The 17,631-nt window shown below is 41.0% G+C and overlaps 1 protein-coding gene across 1 annotated transcript in view; it reads right to left on the bottom strand.

The window, feature by feature from the left end:
- Positions 1–860: 860 nt before the first annotated feature.
- Positions 861–17,631, bottom strand: part of ABCC3 (ATP binding cassette subfamily C member 3) — a 117,437-nt gene continuing 100,666 nt past the window's right edge. Inside the window, exons 27-31 of the mRNA XM_060252100.1 lie at positions 17,010–17,156; positions 6,559–6,717; positions 5,434–5,600; positions 2,524–2,718; positions 861–1,324 (exon numbers count right to left, since the gene is read on the bottom strand). Of these exons, the coding sequence (XP_060108083.1) occupies positions 1,216–1,324; positions 2,524–2,718; positions 5,434–5,600; positions 6,559–6,717; positions 17,010–17,156 (777 nt within the window). The 3' untranslated portion in view covers positions 861–1,215. The remainder of the gene's footprint in view (positions 1,325–2,523; positions 2,719–5,433; positions 5,601–6,558; positions 6,718–17,009; positions 17,157–17,631) is intronic.

The raw sequence follows: 17,631 nt of genomic DNA on the forward strand, positions 1-17,631 counted from the left end.
TTATTGGGAACACAAGGAATCTGGGTTCCTGGACCTTACAGAGCCCCCAGGCTAAGAGCCACAGGCCAAGAGCCCTTTAGGCAAGGCGCAGCTTAATAATGTAAAGAGGGTGGGGAACACAGCCACTCCTAATCAATCAGCAACAATCACCTTCAGCCCACTCAAACCAAACAAACAGTTCCCTAGCAACCACAAACTCAAAATTTTCAGCAATCACACAGTCACGCAAATTCAGAAATTCTCAGCAATTTCCCCAGCTGCTTAGAAAGCCAAACTTCACCCTTGTAGCACTTCTTCTCTGCTCTCTCACAGAGCTTTCTGAAACACTCAGCCTGCGGCAAGGCGCAGCTTGTTCTTGTTTACGATGTTTTCTGCTTCATTTATCTGTCACAACTTAGGGCGGTATCAGCTTGGGGCCAGATCCATTTTAGGATATTGGCCTGTGTGCCATTTTCCTGTGGGGATTCAATTAAGGGATTTTGGGGTGCAGTTTTCAAGGGGCATGCACAGCTCAGGTGTTGCCAGTGGGTTCCCCTCATGCTCAGGTGCAAGGAGAGACCACCTAGGGGTGACTGTCTTTGTGGAACCCAGCAACTTGCCATCCCATGGTTCTCCCCACACCAGCAGGCAGGCTGGGTGGGATGGGGTACATTGACTGACAGATAGGTCAGTGGATGCCAGGATCTAGTGGGCCCATGCTGTGTCAGGGCTTCATACAGTTGTAACCAATAAAAGTTGTGGCCTTTTTATTTAATGTTTTATTCAAAAATGCTGTGTACGATTGTATTATTGGTGGATAGTTGTAAAGAAAGTCCCCTTCTCTAGGCACTGGGACTACAATCAGCACCACAGTGACATCATTCAGATTTTTTTTCATTTAATAGAAAACTGAGCCAATGCAATACATCACTAGCTGTCATTTACTAGCAGTAAAACAATATAGTTAAGTGCCTATGCATACATATACACTACCTCCATCCAGTTTCTTGAGAGGACGTCTGTCAGTTACAACAAACAAACAAAAATAGTATAAAATACTTTAAAAATATTTAAAAAAAAAAAAATTCTGGGTCTTCCAGATGTATGAAACATATTACTTTTTATCTCCATAATCTGGTAGAAATGCCGTGCTGGAACAGTACAGTACATTCAGGTATTGCTTTGTAGGAGAAAAAAAAATAAACAGTCCTTCTGTGATCTATAGCAGTTGTCCTTTTATGCCAATCCAGCATCTTTGGCCATACTATAGAAAATTCCTCTGGATGCTACAAGTCTTGAAGGTGTGTCAAATTCAGCAATTTTTCCTTTGTCTAGAACAAGAACTCTGTGCAAAACAAAAGGGAAATATCATTTCAGAAAAATGCTACCTATGGCTATCCGAATCTCCCAATGTACAGCAATTTAAGTTTAAATGTACCCGTAGGACTGTGTCCGTAGCAGTGAGGCAAAGAGAGTTCTCCCCTTGCTCATATCCTTAAAACAAATTCCCCCTCTCCCAACTGCTATTAGAAACAGTAGCGGGGAGGGGACAGATGTTGCCTTTGATTCCATGATGGAATAAAGCTGTGATATAAATGGCATGCATAAATTAAGTGATAATAACAGACTGGGTCTGCTAGGTTATTTTGAGTGAATTTCCTACCAAGGCTGATGCAGACTGTATACTTACAAAAAGCACGAGAAAATGACTTCTAAGTAAGCAACTTCAGCCATATGAATCAATAGTTAAGGTGCTATAAATAGATCTACTGACTGAATTTCAGCCTACCACTTGAGTGAAACCTTTCCTAGCTAGAAGCGCTACTCATTAGCAATGTTCTCTCTAAGCTATGGAGTCTTGTGAGCAAAAATTCTACTATGTGAGCTGCTGGCATTATAGTTGTGAGAAACTGCATAAATTAGTTTGCTCTGTGGCCATTTTCTTCTGAGCTAACACAAAAAATGTGTGAGCCAGAGGCTAAAAAACTGAGCTAGCTCACGCTAACTCAGCTTAGAGGGAACACTGCTCATTAGTTATGTGGACAATTTTCCTTTTGCTGTTCAGATTCTCTTTAAAGCATCGCAGGGAACTGAGTCATTCATTATGGAAGGACTTGAACTAAACCCAGATAAAGCAGCTCGAAACAGAAGTGTCAACCAGCATATAGTACAAGGTGGCACGAGATATGTCCCAGGAGAACAGCTGGTACAGACACACTCTAGGTTTCTCATTCCTGACTGGATGGCATACTTCTGCTTTGTTTGCCAGTAAAATCCTGCATCAGATATGGACTGACTGATCCACCACGGGTAAGCCAACAGGACATGTTCCTAAAATACGACAAAAGCCTCTTTGGATCAATGACGGTTGGATCAATTACATGCTCTAAAATTCAATAGAGCACCTATTTTTAAGAGGGAAGTAATTTGTAAGATACAGTCTTATAACTCAACACACACACTTCATTGATGGGGGGGGGGGGGGGGGGGGAGGGAGGAAACATGAAGTCTATGCTACATAATCTGTCCTTACAAAATCCCTACCTTGTATAATCCATTATAGTATTTAGCCTGTGTGCTATCGTTAGCACCGTGCAGTCTTCAAATTGTGTTCTTATTGTCATCTGAATGAGATCATCTGTCTCAAGATCTATTGCTGCAGTGGCTTCATCCAGAATAAGGATCCTTGTTTTGCGGAGGAGAGCCCTTGCCAGACAAACAAGCTGTCTTTGGCCAACACTGGAAAGCAAACGAAAAGCTTTTCAATCAATGGAAATTTCAAAACCACTGCATTTAAAAAGTTCTGATTCTAATGAATGAATGGGGCATGAACTTAAAACATGTGGCTGCTGCCAGCCTGTGTTCTCTTACTGCTTGTTTCCTAGAAAAAATTGTGCAACATGAAGATATCACACTCCACATTCCCCCACTCTCTGCAAGAGGCAGCTGTGACAGACTGCCCTTTTAAAAGCTTAGAAGTGCTGTACAAACAGGTAAATGTGAAGGATTATTTATTCACAGAGCCAGAGAGCCTTTAAGTGATGGGCTGCTCCAAGAGATCTGATTGGTTAGCATCAGTTGAGTAGAGAAAGACTTCTGAACTGGATGCTGAGGATAATTTATTTTGAATTCAGCCTTGACTGAGAGCAGTTTAATACAGATGGAGAATTGGAGGGCAGTTAGCAAGGGCAAGTGGGTAGTTAGGTGAAGACTCCCATTCAGGCCAGAAAAGAGGATAGATCTAGACAGAAGAAGAATTTTCCCTACCCAGTTAAAACAGAGTTCTGAAGAGTAGAGAATTCCTGGTCTGGTGTAGTTAGAAACTGCCTTGTGAAACCTTAAGAGTCAGATAAACTCAAAAAGAGTACTGGTGTGTTTAGAGAAGGGGATTAGGTACTAAATAGTGTACTGGCCTTTTGGAAACCAAAAGAGCCAGTTTCAAGGAGAGCATTTCAATCAAATGCAATAAATAAATCGTAAGGGAATGCTCAAAGAAAGCATACTGGAGAATTTGGGAAACATTGGAACAAAAGTCACTTAAAGATCCAAAGTCACTGAAAAGCTTATGAAACTCAGCCTGAATCATACTCAACACCTTGAGTGCCATTTAAGTTTAAGGAGGTTCTCAAACCTTCCTTCAGGTTACTGGTCTGAGCCAACAGCCAAACTATCATACTTTGGCAGGGTGGGACAGCCAAAGTTCTTCAGGAAAGAATAAAACATATCTAGAGTGGCTCAGTAAGAAAGGGAAAGAAAAATGGAGGGAAAATCTCGCCTCTTAAGGAGGAAGCAGATTGGAGCATTGTAACTGCCTGGACAAGACACCAAGAAACACTGAACCCAGGGCATCAAGTAAAATGTTTCATTTCTAAAGATTCCTTCTAAAAGAACTGTTGGAGAGGGAGGGAATGTGGGTTGGCTGCAGCTGTGTACACATTTAGTTGGGATCTGAATGATTTATTTTGTTGTTTTAAAAAGGCGAATCAACTGATTGTCAGACACATTATAGATGGTGACGTGAGACTTGGTCAAGAAGTGGAAAATCTAAGTGACGGGACCAGGACAGTGGACACTGCAAATGAGTCAAGTTCAAGGAGGATTTCCAGCCTGGCCATTATCAATATTGTCTCAACCATTCAACATATAGTTGCTTTATTAAAATAGTAATTTCAAAAAACAAACCAAAAACCTGTTACTATGAACAGGACAGCTAATTTGTCCGGAGACATTGTTCACTTTATAGGCAGAAACATAACATAAGAGAAGCCATGTTGGATCAGACCAATGGCCCATCCAGTCCAACACTTTGTGTCGCACAGTGGTCGAAAAAACCAGGTCCAATCAGGAGGTCCATCAGTGGGGCCAGGACACTAGAAGCCCTCCCAAAGAGGAAAAGGCCTTAAAACCCTCAATATATGCGAGGTCTTGGTGTTTACACCAAACTGAAAAGCAAACAGAGAATGGTAACTATAAAGCTGCAAAGCAATTGGCTAAAAGGCAGGTCTCATTCTAAGTCAATTCATGTGAGTTACACATTAAGAATATTCAGTCAAGACCTCTAATATTAACGGTAATCCTTTTATAGGTATTCTGCTTGTTTTTCTCTAAATAGGTTCTCCTCTCTTCCTAATGCTATTGTTGTCTTGACTGTTCATTTGTTTATTTATAAAATTAAACAATATTAACAATATTTGGGCATGTGTTTAAATGCTGATCTTAATTTTGTGATGCTTCAGTTTTTATATACACTGATTTAATAACGGTCCTTTAAAAAACTAACAATATGTATTATGGCTTTCTTATTTATAAAAACATTTTAAAAAAAAAGAAACAAGAGATCTGTTTTATACGGGGAAGAGCTACCAAACATAAACCATATGACAAAGAAACTAATCCCTATGCAAAAATCCTTGTTCCCTGGGACACCAGAAGGTAGGGAAAGCTGGGGTTACTGCTAGAAGGGAATGCTTAGTAGGGCTAAAATGCTAAAACAGTCCTGGAACAAGCTGAGTTAAGTGGCCCTTGAGCTGCTGGCAGAGCTGCAGATACCACTCAGGCGATACAACCTTTGTGGTACAACAGAAGCCACTTGCTCCTGCCCACCAGTGCCTCTGCTGGGTGGCAGCCAGCCAAGAACTTTCCTGGCAAGTTAACAGGACAGTCTACTCCTGTAGTCATCAGGAAAAGAAGACATGGGCAAGGATAAAACTTGACATGGCTGCTGCATGTTAGAAGCTGCAGAGCAGGGGAATTTTACCAGTTGTGTTTAGAAGCTGCATTGCAGGGGAATTTTGCCAGTTGTGCTGTTGCCACTGCAGTACTGGGTGGCAACTCAAGGTAGAAATGAGAGACCTAGTTCAGTGGGGCTGGGGGCTCAATTTCACACAGTAATTTAACGTGATCAGCCAGTTCTCTGGTAGCATGCTTGTACTGCTTTAGCAGAATTTCACTTGCCTGAGATTTTCTCCTCCTTCAGAACATTCGAAATCCAGCATAGCTGGCTGACTGCTGACAAACCTCTTCAAATGGGACAGTTCAAGAGCTCTCCATATTTCTGCCTCAGAATATGTACTGAACGGATCCAAATTCATGCGGAGTGTTCCAGAAAAAAGAACAGGGTCCTGGACAAAAGTAACATCGTTCAGGAGACCGGCAAGGTAAACAAGGAATGTTAGGCTGCAACAATGGAGAGATGAAACCACCTTGTTGTTCTCCAACCTTATGGAGACAGAGAATCTCATCTCTGCCCTGGCTCCAACCTGGTGGAACTCTCTGTCAAATAACATCTGTGCCCTGCAGAATGTGATGCTGTTCCACAGGGCCTGTAAGGTAGAGATGTATTACCAGGTATTTGGTAGAGGACATCAGGTATTAGGGGAGGGACGGTGGCTCAGTGGTAGAGCATCTGCTTGGGAAGCAGAAGGTCCCAGGTTCAATCCCTGGAATCTCCAAAAAAGAGTCCAGGCAAATAGGTGTGAAAAACCTCAGCTTGAGACCCTGGAGAGCCACTGCCAGTCTGAGAAGACAATACTGACTTTGATGGACCGAGGGTCTGATTCAGTATATGGCAGCTTCATGCGTTCATATGTTCATATATGTTCATCAACGGCTGCATCCTTCTGGCACTCATATTCCCCTTCCTGTTTTACTGCTATCTGTTCATTTGTTACTGTGTTTTTATAGTTTTAAATAATTATATTATAGACTGTGAACTACTATATTGTTAACCACTCCAAGCCCTGCCTCAGGCAGGGGAGGGTGGTTCAACATTGAATTTATTAAATAACTAATAAAACTTATGGAGCTAGAGAAAGTAAAAATCTTTTGTTTTGATCTTACTAGTAAAGAGGCAAACAGCAAAATATTTTTCTTTCCCGTTGAAATCTTTCCCTTGATTTCTTGTTTACATTTATGCTAGTGCAAAAAAACCCGAACGAGACTTGTTGTGGGGCAACCTCATGCTGTATTTTTCCTCGATACGCAGCCTGGTCTCGCATTTCACATGTTGTGTACACATACAGCAGTTTGCCTTGTGAACCCAAGTCTGATGCATCTATTGTGATTCAGGTGCTGACTTACCTGAGGAATGATAGTCAGCTTTGATCGCAAGTCATGAAGGCCGATCTCAGAGATTCTCACCCCATCGATTTGTATTTCCCCTTTTGCAGCTTCTAAGATCCTGAAGAGGCAGAGTGTCATAGAGGACTTGCCAGCTCCAGTTCTTCCAACAATCCCAACCTAATTAATACATTTGGAGAGTCAGAAACACTGTACAGGTTATGGCTCCAGGAGAAAAGAAGATGACTTTTTGAAATCTCTGACATACGAGAATGTAAAGCTTGGTCAATCTACGGTTTACAAATAAGTTTCTTTTTGTTAAGCTTGATATTGAGTGTGACTGCTGATATTGTTCAAGAAAGAATTGCAGTGGTTGCTCCCGGAGGAGACAAACTATGGAAAACATGCTATAATCATAGAGCAGCAGATATTATGGGGAATCCACCTCAGAAAAGGAACAAAGCAATTTACAAGCTGCTGCTCCTATAACTGATATTTTCAGTCTAGTTTACACAAACAATTGAAGGGCATGATTACTTACCAAAGTAAAAAGCTACACAAATTATGCTTTATAGCTGCACATGTAACCAGGAATCTGTGATTGATCCCCAAAGTCCTCCTCTTTACTTATGCTTGAAAAAGTGAGGCCCATGAAAACCTGTTTTTTTCCCCTCATCATATATGGGCAAAGATAGCAAGATTAAATGGACCTTACATAACCAAATCAGCCTATGTCCAAAATGAGTTGAGTCTGACATAGTAGTCATCAATTAATAATTCAGACAGTTCAAAACATGGGCTAAAATCCTTTTCTTTTCTTTATTAGCTTCCATGACCAAAGGTCTTAAGCTCAACCAGGATATATCAATTATTGAAACATATATGGACATACAACATTACTCACAATGTTCACAGAATTCAAAAATTACTATCAAAATAATCAAATCTAAAAATGAATAAAATATTAAAACTGGTATTTCTAATAAAATCTATCATTCACCTAAAATCATCATGTTAGTCAAATATATACCAGATTCGATTACAATCAGATCAATCCAGATTTTACCGTTTTACAGATAAAATTATCAAGACAATTGTAACAAAATAGGTGGTTTTAGGATTGACAACATCTGCCAACAAGTAGGGGACACCCGAAGTTCAGTTGGTAATTGGTGTTTGGTAAGAATAGGAGTCATCCAAATTGATCTAGGAATTGACCACTGATGACAAAATAATAGAAGATGGCCAAGTGTTTCTACAGTTCCAGACCCACAATCACATAAGCGATCTGAGTATGGGACTTTAGAAAACCAACCTGTCAGCTCAGCAGTGGGAAAAAATTAAGCCTAGCAAGAGTGAAAGCACGTCTATGACTAGGTGTTTTTAGGGATCTAGTATACAAAGGAAGAGACTCAGGAGAAGGAATACCTAAGGCCAGAGTGGAACATATGCATCTTACTTGGTCTAAAGTACTGGCCCAGTCAAGACTGATCACCTTCGTTCTAGTCTGCTTCAAAGCTTCCTGGTAAGTTAAATCATTCCAGGCTGTTGGAGGAAAGCCCAGTAACTCAAATCTAGCATCTAGGTATCTTTCCCAACCACTTCTGTAATTGTCCTCCTTCAGGAGATGTAAAAGGCCACCCTTGGGCATTTGGTGCTAAATAAAGGACTTTCAGTCTCAGTTTAAAATCGGCAATCCAGGCTCTAGACTACAAAGAGTGTTGGGCAAATTCCACTCTAAGTGCAGTTCCAGTCACACACCTAGGAACCCCTGCTATCCTGCGCAGAAAATGAAGAAGTATACGATCGAGGGATTCAGAAACTGTATTAATCCAAATGGCTGTGCCAAATAAAATCTGAGAAGTTACTTTAGCATTAAAAGCTGCAATGGCCATTAGTACATACTGACCCCCCTAGAGAAAAAAAATATCTAAGGATAGCATTTGAGCTTGTTTTAGCAATTTCTTTTCTTTCTTTTTTTATTTTCAAAAAGTTTTATTAGTTTCAGAAGGAAAGACAAGATAGGGATAGGGGATTGGGAGATAGAAGTCACCATACATTCCGTTATTATTTTATCTAGAAATTCTTTCTAAACTTATAATTCTACATTAACTTTTTATCATAGCTTCTCCTCTTATTATTTTATCGCAACTGCACCAATTTCATTTTACATTTTATAGTATGTTCTTTTTGTTAAAATTTACTAAATTTGAGAATTCAATAAAAACAAATTTTATACTATAAAATACAGGGGGAAAAAAAATAAGTTCACATCAGAGAATCTTAAAAGTCTTGATTATCTAGTCAGGCATAAAATTTATTCCAATATTTTCTTGCTTCTTCTTTAGATTTCCCAGTTAACAGCTGAGATAAAAAGTTCAGCTCTGCTGTTTCCAAAATCTTTCCCACTACATCTGTTTTCATGGGAATCTCCTGAGACTTCCATCTTTGTGCCAGAAAGATCCTAGTTGCTGTGTTAAAATGTGCCAACAAATGTCTCATCTCTTTGGAATAGTCCTCTGGAAATACGTTCAATAAAAATAGTTCTGGATTGAAATGAATCTGTGTCTTTGTAATCCTCTGCAGCATTTCATGGATCACTTTCCAATAACCTTTCACAGTCTCACATGTCCACCACATATGGAAAAAAGAACCAGTCTTTGGTACATTTCCAACATTTGTTGGACATATTGGTACAGATTTTACAGAGTTTCTGTGGTGTCAGATACCATCTATAAAACATCTTGTATAAATTTTCTTTAAAAGTCACTGACCTAGTTAACTTCACGTTCAGTTTCCAAAATCTCTCCCAATCTTCTAATACAATATTATATCCAAAGTTTTTTGCCCATTGAATCATACAATCCTTTACAACCTCATCTTGTGTCTTCATTTGAAGTAGAAATGCATATAATTTAGAAATTTTGCTGGTTGTTTTTTAAGATTCCTTTCCGCTTCTCCGGCCTGTGATATTAGGTTTTTACAATTTTCAGATCTCTCTTTTCTTTTCTTGCTACTATATCTAATTGCAAGACCCCTATAATAAGCCTTAGCAGTGTCCCAAACTACCTGCATTTTCACTTCTTGTGTTATATTCTGTTTGAAGAAGTACTCCATTTCAGCCTTGGATTCTTTAAGAAATTTTTCATCTTTCAAAATAGAAATGTTTAAATTCCATACTTTTCTCTTCTATGGACCTTTTAATTTTACCATTACAGGACTATGATCTGAAATAACTCTTGTTTGAATTTCTGCGTCAACTAAATCTTTAATCAGTTGACATGTGTTGGCTTGCTGAAAGCCAACACATGTCAATTCTTGACCAGGTTTGGTGTCTGGCAGAATAATAGGTATAGTCTTTAGAGTTAGGATATCTTGTTCTCCATGCGTCTACCAGATCCATTTCTTCTGCTAATTTCCAAAAACTTACTGGCAACTGACAGCCTTTACATTTTGTCTGTTTGACTTTTTTTATCCAACTGTCTATCAGGAACTGTGTCAGTCTCCTATTAAACAATATTCTGTATAATCCAAGTTTACTAGTTTGGAACACAAATTTTGGAAAAATTTCTCTTGGTTATCATCTGGAGCATAGACATTTGCCAATATTTTTTTTTTATTATCCACAGTAATTTCTACTAGCAAGATTCTTCCATCTTCAGAAGCAAATTTCAATTGTGGATTAAATTTGCCTTTGATATATGTTGCTACTCCCCTTTTCTTCTTATTGTTGTCTGTTGCTGAAAATAGGTTACCTAGTTTTTTGTTTTTCAAGGAGTGTTGATCTTTCGTTAAAATATGTGTTTCTTGCAAACAAATTATATCCATTTCCAGTTTTGCCAAATATCTAAATGTCTTCCTCCTTTTTGCAGGAGAATTAGGTCCATTTACGTTAATTGAGACTATTGAGGCCATTATGGATTAGAGTTATCCTTATCTTTTTTAACCTTTTTGGGGTGTTGCCTTGTATGATATCTCTGTGGTTCATTTGGATTTTCTTCCCCAGAAACTTCACCCTCTTCCTCTTCTTCATCTTTTTTTCCCTTGCCTTCTTTTCCATTCATTCTTTCCAAAAAATGTTGCACTTTAAAAATGGAGTTAATCCTGTATCTGGTCTCCTGATACGTAAAAAGTAGACCCTCTGGCATTAACCACATATAGGGTATTTCTCTTCTTCTCAAAAAATCTGTTAACTCTTGATATTCTCTCCTCTTTTGCCTCACAGGCCAGGGAACCTCTCTCAACATTTTTACCATATTTCCAGCTATCATCATTGGTCTATCTCTTGTTTTAGAATTTCATTTTTAATCCTCTTCCTTGTGAATTTCAAATGTACTTTGCAGCTTATTTCACCTGGTGTAGCTCGAGGGTACCCATCTAACTTGATCAAATTCCTCTTCCATCCTCTCAGGAGTAACCTGTAAAATTTCAGCCAAAGCCTCACTTAAAATTTTCTGTAGATCTTCATTTTTTTCCCTCTGGTATGTTTTGGAAACTCAACATATAAGCAGCTCTGTCTACTTCCAGTTGTAAAAGTCTAGAGTCTTGTATACTCTGTACTTTTCCCATGTACTCTGCCTTCTGGGTATTCTCTGTTACTTGGCCCTCCAACGTTTTTAAGGCCTTATTAGTCTCAGTTGTCTGTCTGGTAATTTCTACAAGCTCTTTTTTAATCTCTATCATCTGCTCACCTGTGTTGTCTACTTTGCTAGTTAGCTGTACTATAGCAGTCATTAAAGCAGCTGGCATTTCTTTCATGTCTCCTTGTGTAGGTGTAAATTTATCTGGCCCAGCTGGTGGATTAGGTGAAGGAAATATTTATTTTCCTTCTTTGTTATCTTTTTTTCTTACAGAGTCCTTAAGTCCACTCATTTTTGTTGAAAGTAGAAACACACACCAACAGAAAAAAAACAATACCACTTCTTCCACTTTTGTTTTGGAACTCTTTGTTCAGATAAACTAAACTACGTCCTAGAGTATGCTTGCTATCAGACAGCTCCCAAATGAAAACAATTTTTCTGGTCTCTATCCACAGTTTGTGCCAGTCAAAGCGATACTAAAAAAGCCTCTTTTCAGTTTAGCACAACAGATAGTAAGAAAAACAATTCCGTTCAATTCAGCTCTCTGCATATGTAGCCTTTGCCTACTGTAAGAAGCTAGATTTGTTCAATTGTAATCCAAAACACCGACCAATCTTCCAACTAGGATTCATGTGTAAGAAGTTGCAAGACATAAATCTGTAATGCAAGGGCTGAACACCCTAGTTGTAATCCAAGGGTGAGGCCCAAATTGAATTATAATAAACCAAACCACATCAGAGAAGAATCAACACCCAGGGAAAAAAGACAAAAAGCAAAACAGATATGTCCAATGAAAATTCTATAAACCAGATTAAAAAATCCTAAAATTGTAATCCAGGGCTAAGTGCCCTATTTGTAATCCAAACAAATTCCCCAAACATAATTTAAAAAATCAGTAATCCAAAGGTAAAAAAGAAGAAAAGCCCACAAATCCAACAATAATAGCACACAGGTGCCCAAAAAATAAAAACCCAAACCAAATTCTTTGCAGCTATATCCAAAAAATAATCCAGCCAGAGGTATACAAAGAACCAAAAAAAGAAAAAGAAAAGGATAAAATACCAAATAAGATGGTTTGTATCCGCAGAAAAGATCAAATAACCAATTATTGTTTTAAAAGAATTTTTTTTCCAAAGTACTCTTGTTGTCACCAGAGAACTTGTTTTATTTTATAGTCAGTATCAGATCCCCAACAGTTTTTGATATTTCTTTATGTGCTTCTAAGTTGCATCAAAACACTTGCACTAACTCTTCAAAGCACATCTAATTCATCCAGCTCTCAGATCTGTCAGCAAAGATCTTTTCCCCAGAAGCCAAGAACTTTTCTCGCCCACACGCGTTTAAAGGAAACCATTCAAATTCAAACATCCATTATAAATTGATGAGATCTCTTACATGCAGGTACTCTCCATATATCAGGTTGTGCAAACTTTTTCAAGCCTTGCAAAAGAAAGAGGCAGGGTCCCCCCCCCCGCCTCTCAGTCTCTTGCTTTACTTAAAATCTGCTCCTGATTTTCTTTTTCCTTGTCAATATCAGTCCTAAGTAGTATAAAAGTGAGGGAAAAAACCCACACTTACATCAATAAGAAGTTTCTGTCCTTTATAACACTTGAAAATCGGGAATGTAGAGTGGGAAAAAGTAGAAGAAGAAACAGGTGGCTGACTCTTGTGCCATTTAAAAATGGTGATCGGCAGAGAGCGGCTTGAGGGAAGAGGGATCGTGGGAGTAGCCACCTCCGCTGATCTTCCTGATCTACCGCTCGATCCTCACACCTTCTGGAAGCCTTCCTGACCCCCAGAATCGGGTCGTCCTTCATGGGCGACCCCTCCAAAGTGCTGATTTGAGGGTGGCTCAGGACGCGATAATCCGAGCCGCTCTCAACGCTGTGTCGCTGAAACCCGAAAGTCCTGTTTTAGCAATTCCTGAAGCTGCATTGATGTGAGGCTTCCAAGATAGATTGTGACTGAATGTCACTCCCAGATATTTAAACTGGGTCACCTGTTCTATTTTCTCACCTATGATATACCAGGGTTTCCGTTTACAGAAGGAATGGTTTGAGAAGACCATTATTTTTGATTTAGTATAGTTTATTGATAGCCCCTCTTTTTATTTTGTTTTATTTATATCCCAACCTCCCTGGTGGAGCAGGCTCAGGGCAGCTCACAACAATAAAATGAAAACAATCAATTTAAAAATTGCATAACATTAATACAACAATTTAAAATTCAATAATTAAAACAATCATTAAAACAATCTGGTGCTGATATCATATGTAGTTGTTTCGCATCTGATGACTTCAATATTCTTACATTTTCTCCCACAATGATGGTAACTCTAGATCATTTAAAGGCTAACTGGAAGAGTGTGGTTTTACAGGCCTTGCAGAACTGGGCGAGGTCCCGCAAGGCCCTCACTTCCTTCGGTAGCTGGTTCCACCAGTAGGGGGCTGCTACTGAGAAGGCCCTCTCTCTGGTAGATTTTAGTCTTGCCTCCCTCAGCCCAGGGATCACTAGTAGGTTTTGGGATCCAGATCCAAGTGCTCTCTGGAGAACATGTGTGGAGAGACGGTCCCTAAGGTACAGGTCCTTGGCCATATAGGTAATAACCAGCACCTTGTAGCAAATCCAGTATACTACTGGCAGCCAGTGCAGTTCCTGCAGCCCCGGCTGTATGGGCTCCCACCTCGGAAGCCCCAATAGCAGCCTGGTTGCCGCATTCTGCACTAGCTGGAGTTTTTGAGTTTGAGACAAGGGCCGCCCCAAGTAGAGGGCATTACAGCAGCGCAACCTCAAGGTGACCGTTGCATGAATCACAGTTGCCAGGTCATCGTGCTCAAGGAAGGGGGCCAACTGCCTCACCCGCTTAAGATGAAAATATGCGGATTTAGCAGCGGCTGCTATCTGGGCCTCCATTGTCAAGGCAGGCTCCAGCAGCACCCCCATGCTTCTGACCTTGTGCGCCATTGTCAGACCACAGCCTCTTTAAGAGAGATTGGAAAAAGCCCTTCGGAGAGGGATCTAATTACGATATCCGTATAGGATATCTAAGCTCCCCCTGGCAAGCTTCAATTAGCCAAGAAGGGCAAGGGTCCAGATCACATGTTGCTGGGCGCACAGTTAAGAGGATTCTGTCAACTTCCTCCAGGCTGAGTGTTTTAAAACAATCCAAAGCTGGAACGGAAGACAGGCACAGTGCCTCGAGTTTACATACTGTATTAAGTGTGGCAGGGAAGTCGTGATGGAGCAACAAGATTTTATCTGCAAAAAAGTTCATGAAAGCCTCAAAGCCAATATCTAATTCCCTAAGATTTGGCCTGCCTTGTGGCAGTGTTGTAAGAGTCCGAACTGTGCTAAACAATTGTGCTGGGCATGAAGTCGCAGACGCAATCTTAGCCGCAAAGTAAGCTTTCTTTGTGGCTTTGACTGCCATCTCATAGGACCTCATAAACTCTCTATAAGATGTTCTAGACACTTTGTCTCGAATACACCACCGCTGCCTCTCTAGCTGTCTGAGCCCCCATTTCATCAACCGCAGCTCCAGGCTATACCATGGTGCTAACTTAGAATGGGGGCGCAGACGGTGCCGAGGTGCAATTTCCTCAATGGCCCTAGAGAGTTGGCTCTGCCAGGACTTCAATAGGTCATCCAGAGAATCGCCAGGGGGCTAGGGATCCCGTAGAGCCATCTGGAACCACACTGGGTCCATCAGGCTCTGCAGGCAAGCCAAAATATGCTCACCGCCTAAACAGACTTGGGGTGGAACATCCATATGAGCCTTCAGGACATAGTGGTCAAACCATGGCACTGCTTCTGTAGTAACTCGGTCCATTGAAATTCCCGCCGCAAAGATCAAATCCAGCATGTGCCCTGCCTGGTGAGTGAGCATTGTAACAATTTGGGAGAATCCCAGTGTTGCCATGGATGACACTAGGTCTGCCACCCGACTGGAGGTCATGTCATCGGCATGGACACTGAAATCACCCAGGATCAAAAGCCTTGGGTATTCCAATGCCCAGCCTGTTACGGCCTCCATCAGGGACGGTAAGGTGCTGGCTGGTGCGTTAGGCGGACGGTACAGCAGTCGTATTGCCAACCCCTCCCCAACATCCCACACCAGACCGGCACATTCAATGCTGTTGATCTCTGAGGCCGGGAGAGCCCGGAGGGAGTAAACCTTCCGTATGAAAAGAGCCACCCCTCCCCCTGCCCACTTGTCCGTGATTGGTGAAAGACTGAGTATCCTGGGGGAGTCATTTGGGAGAGAGCTACAGTCTCCCAATCTCGCACCCAGGTCTCAGTCACGCAAGCCAGGTCCACATTCTGCTCAAGCAGGTAATCCCGAAGGACTGAGGTCTTGTTATTTATGGACCTGGCATTACATAACACCAATGACGGAGGCAAGTAGTTCAACCTGGCCCCGCTACCTACTACCATTGGGATGGGATACAGACTGAAAGGGGGCTGAGCTCCTCCATGTTTTGGCCTCCTTCCCTTACATCTATGTCTGTTCCCACCGTCATATCTTCCCCTCCCCAGGAGCACTGGGATCCCCAGGCTGATCATCCCCTACTGGTCTCCACCGTAGCCTCAGACTGATTAAGAGAAAAACACAGCTCACAACCCTGTAATGTACAGCTTATCTTTCCTCTCCCCCCTTGCTAGCCCAGAAGTCGCCCTTCCAAGTCTAATCTATTCCTGCCAATTAATCTATCCTAACAAGTTCATCAATCTTTTTAAGCCCCCCCAAGCTTACTAATATCCCCCAAATTAATTAGCTAATAGTAAATTCAGTTTATTCTGATGGCTCATTAATTCTGAAACCCACCCCAACAATAATTTACTACACCCCTAATTAATTTGCCAAAAATACAATAAATTCCATCAGCTAGCCAATCAATTTAACAATCCCTCCACTACCCAAATTCAATTCACCATCCAAATTAATTAACCAATGATAAGCAGTCAGTTTAACAGCCAATAATCACAGATTTGATCAGTCATAGACACAAAATGGTTCCTGTGAGCTAGAATTGGAGACAGATATTATACCGTGTAGAACAGGATAAAGTGCTGTAATGTTTGATATTACGAGCAGTATCTTTAAAGTGCAAGACGTTGAGTGAAATAACTTTAAAGCGCAACAGTGCAGAAGCTTTTACATCCCAGTCCTTCTCAGCTCAGTATTTTGATGTTCCAGCCCTCCTTATTTCACATGCTTAGCAGACCTGAGGAAGGTAGAGACCTTCCCCGTGTCTCCTAGCTGTGCAACCCCCATTCTTCAGGCAGCAGGCTAACGACTGCAGGCTGGGCGATGGCGTGAAGGCAGTAACGCCGACAGCACCCCAGATGGTAATGGCGGTAAGCCAGGTAGCAGTCCCGAGCAAGTCAGACGCTAAGCAAAACAGCTGCCAGGGTAGTTCTTTGAAACGTGCTACTGCGCAAGTGAACAGCCGCAAGGCAACCCAATGGCGTCCAGCTAGGCAGCAGTCCCGAGCAACGCCGGGACACCTTTTGAGGTGCAATACCCTATAAATTGGCTAAAATCCAATTCTTGTACATGCTGGTGCTATCACAGAACAACTCCTGCACACGATAAATTGCAGCCGTCACTTTTCAATGGTTACATGGCAAGACCCTGATGTAACCAAAGGGGTCCACTCAATCTGTATTTTCAAAACCATTTAAACCAAGAAGATGTGTGAAGAAATGGTGATAGAGTTGTTTCATGAGTCACATAATATATAATAAAAATATTTTAAAGGAATCTGCAGATGCGTAAGAAGCCAGTGCAGATAAATGCACTGAATTGTGTTGAAGACTTGTCTACAGAAGTGTCACGAAACAGATTCTGATAGTATTTGCCTAACCAAAACAGCTGTTCTGTAACTATACCTTTTCTCCACCTTTCACATCTAGGCTGAGGTCTTTCAGCACCAAGTCCAAGCCTTTCCTATACCTCACAGAATAGTTTGCGAATTGCACTTGTCCCTGAGCGGGCCAGTTTTCTGGTGGTCTCTTGTCTTCAATTATCCAAGGAGCCTAGGGGAGTGAAATGGTTACAAACATTGTGATAAGCTTTAGTATGCAGTTCAAGGATAGCTGAATGAAGCCTCCCTCAAAAATTAACACAAGAGGAGCTGTGACTGAGTCACAGGGCATCTGATTTACATGCAAGAAGTTCCACATTCAGTGCCTGGCCTCTCTGCTTAGGATGGTGCTGAGAAATAGGGTGTCAGAGCAGGCAATGTCACACCAATGGCAGCTTCATGTGTTCATGTAAGATTTTTATTTACACTGCATGTTTGCAGAACTATTTAAAGTAAGATGGATATTTTTTTTCTTCGACTTATATCAAACACATACATCACAACCTGGGATGTGACTCACAGACAGTATAAACATATGCTGTTCTGGTACTAAATATAACATGTTTTATGTCTAATCATTAGTACCCACTCTAAGCAGTATGCCAATTCCCTGTGATTTGTGCTGTCACTGGACTTAGGGCCAAACT

This window comes from Heteronotia binoei, chromosome 13, assembly GCF_032191835.1.
Source record: "Heteronotia binoei isolate CCM8104 ecotype False Entrance Well chromosome 13, APGP_CSIRO_Hbin_v1, whole genome shotgun sequence".
Classification (NCBI taxonomy): Eukaryota; Metazoa; Chordata; class Lepidosauria; order Squamata; family Gekkonidae; genus Heteronotia; species Heteronotia binoei.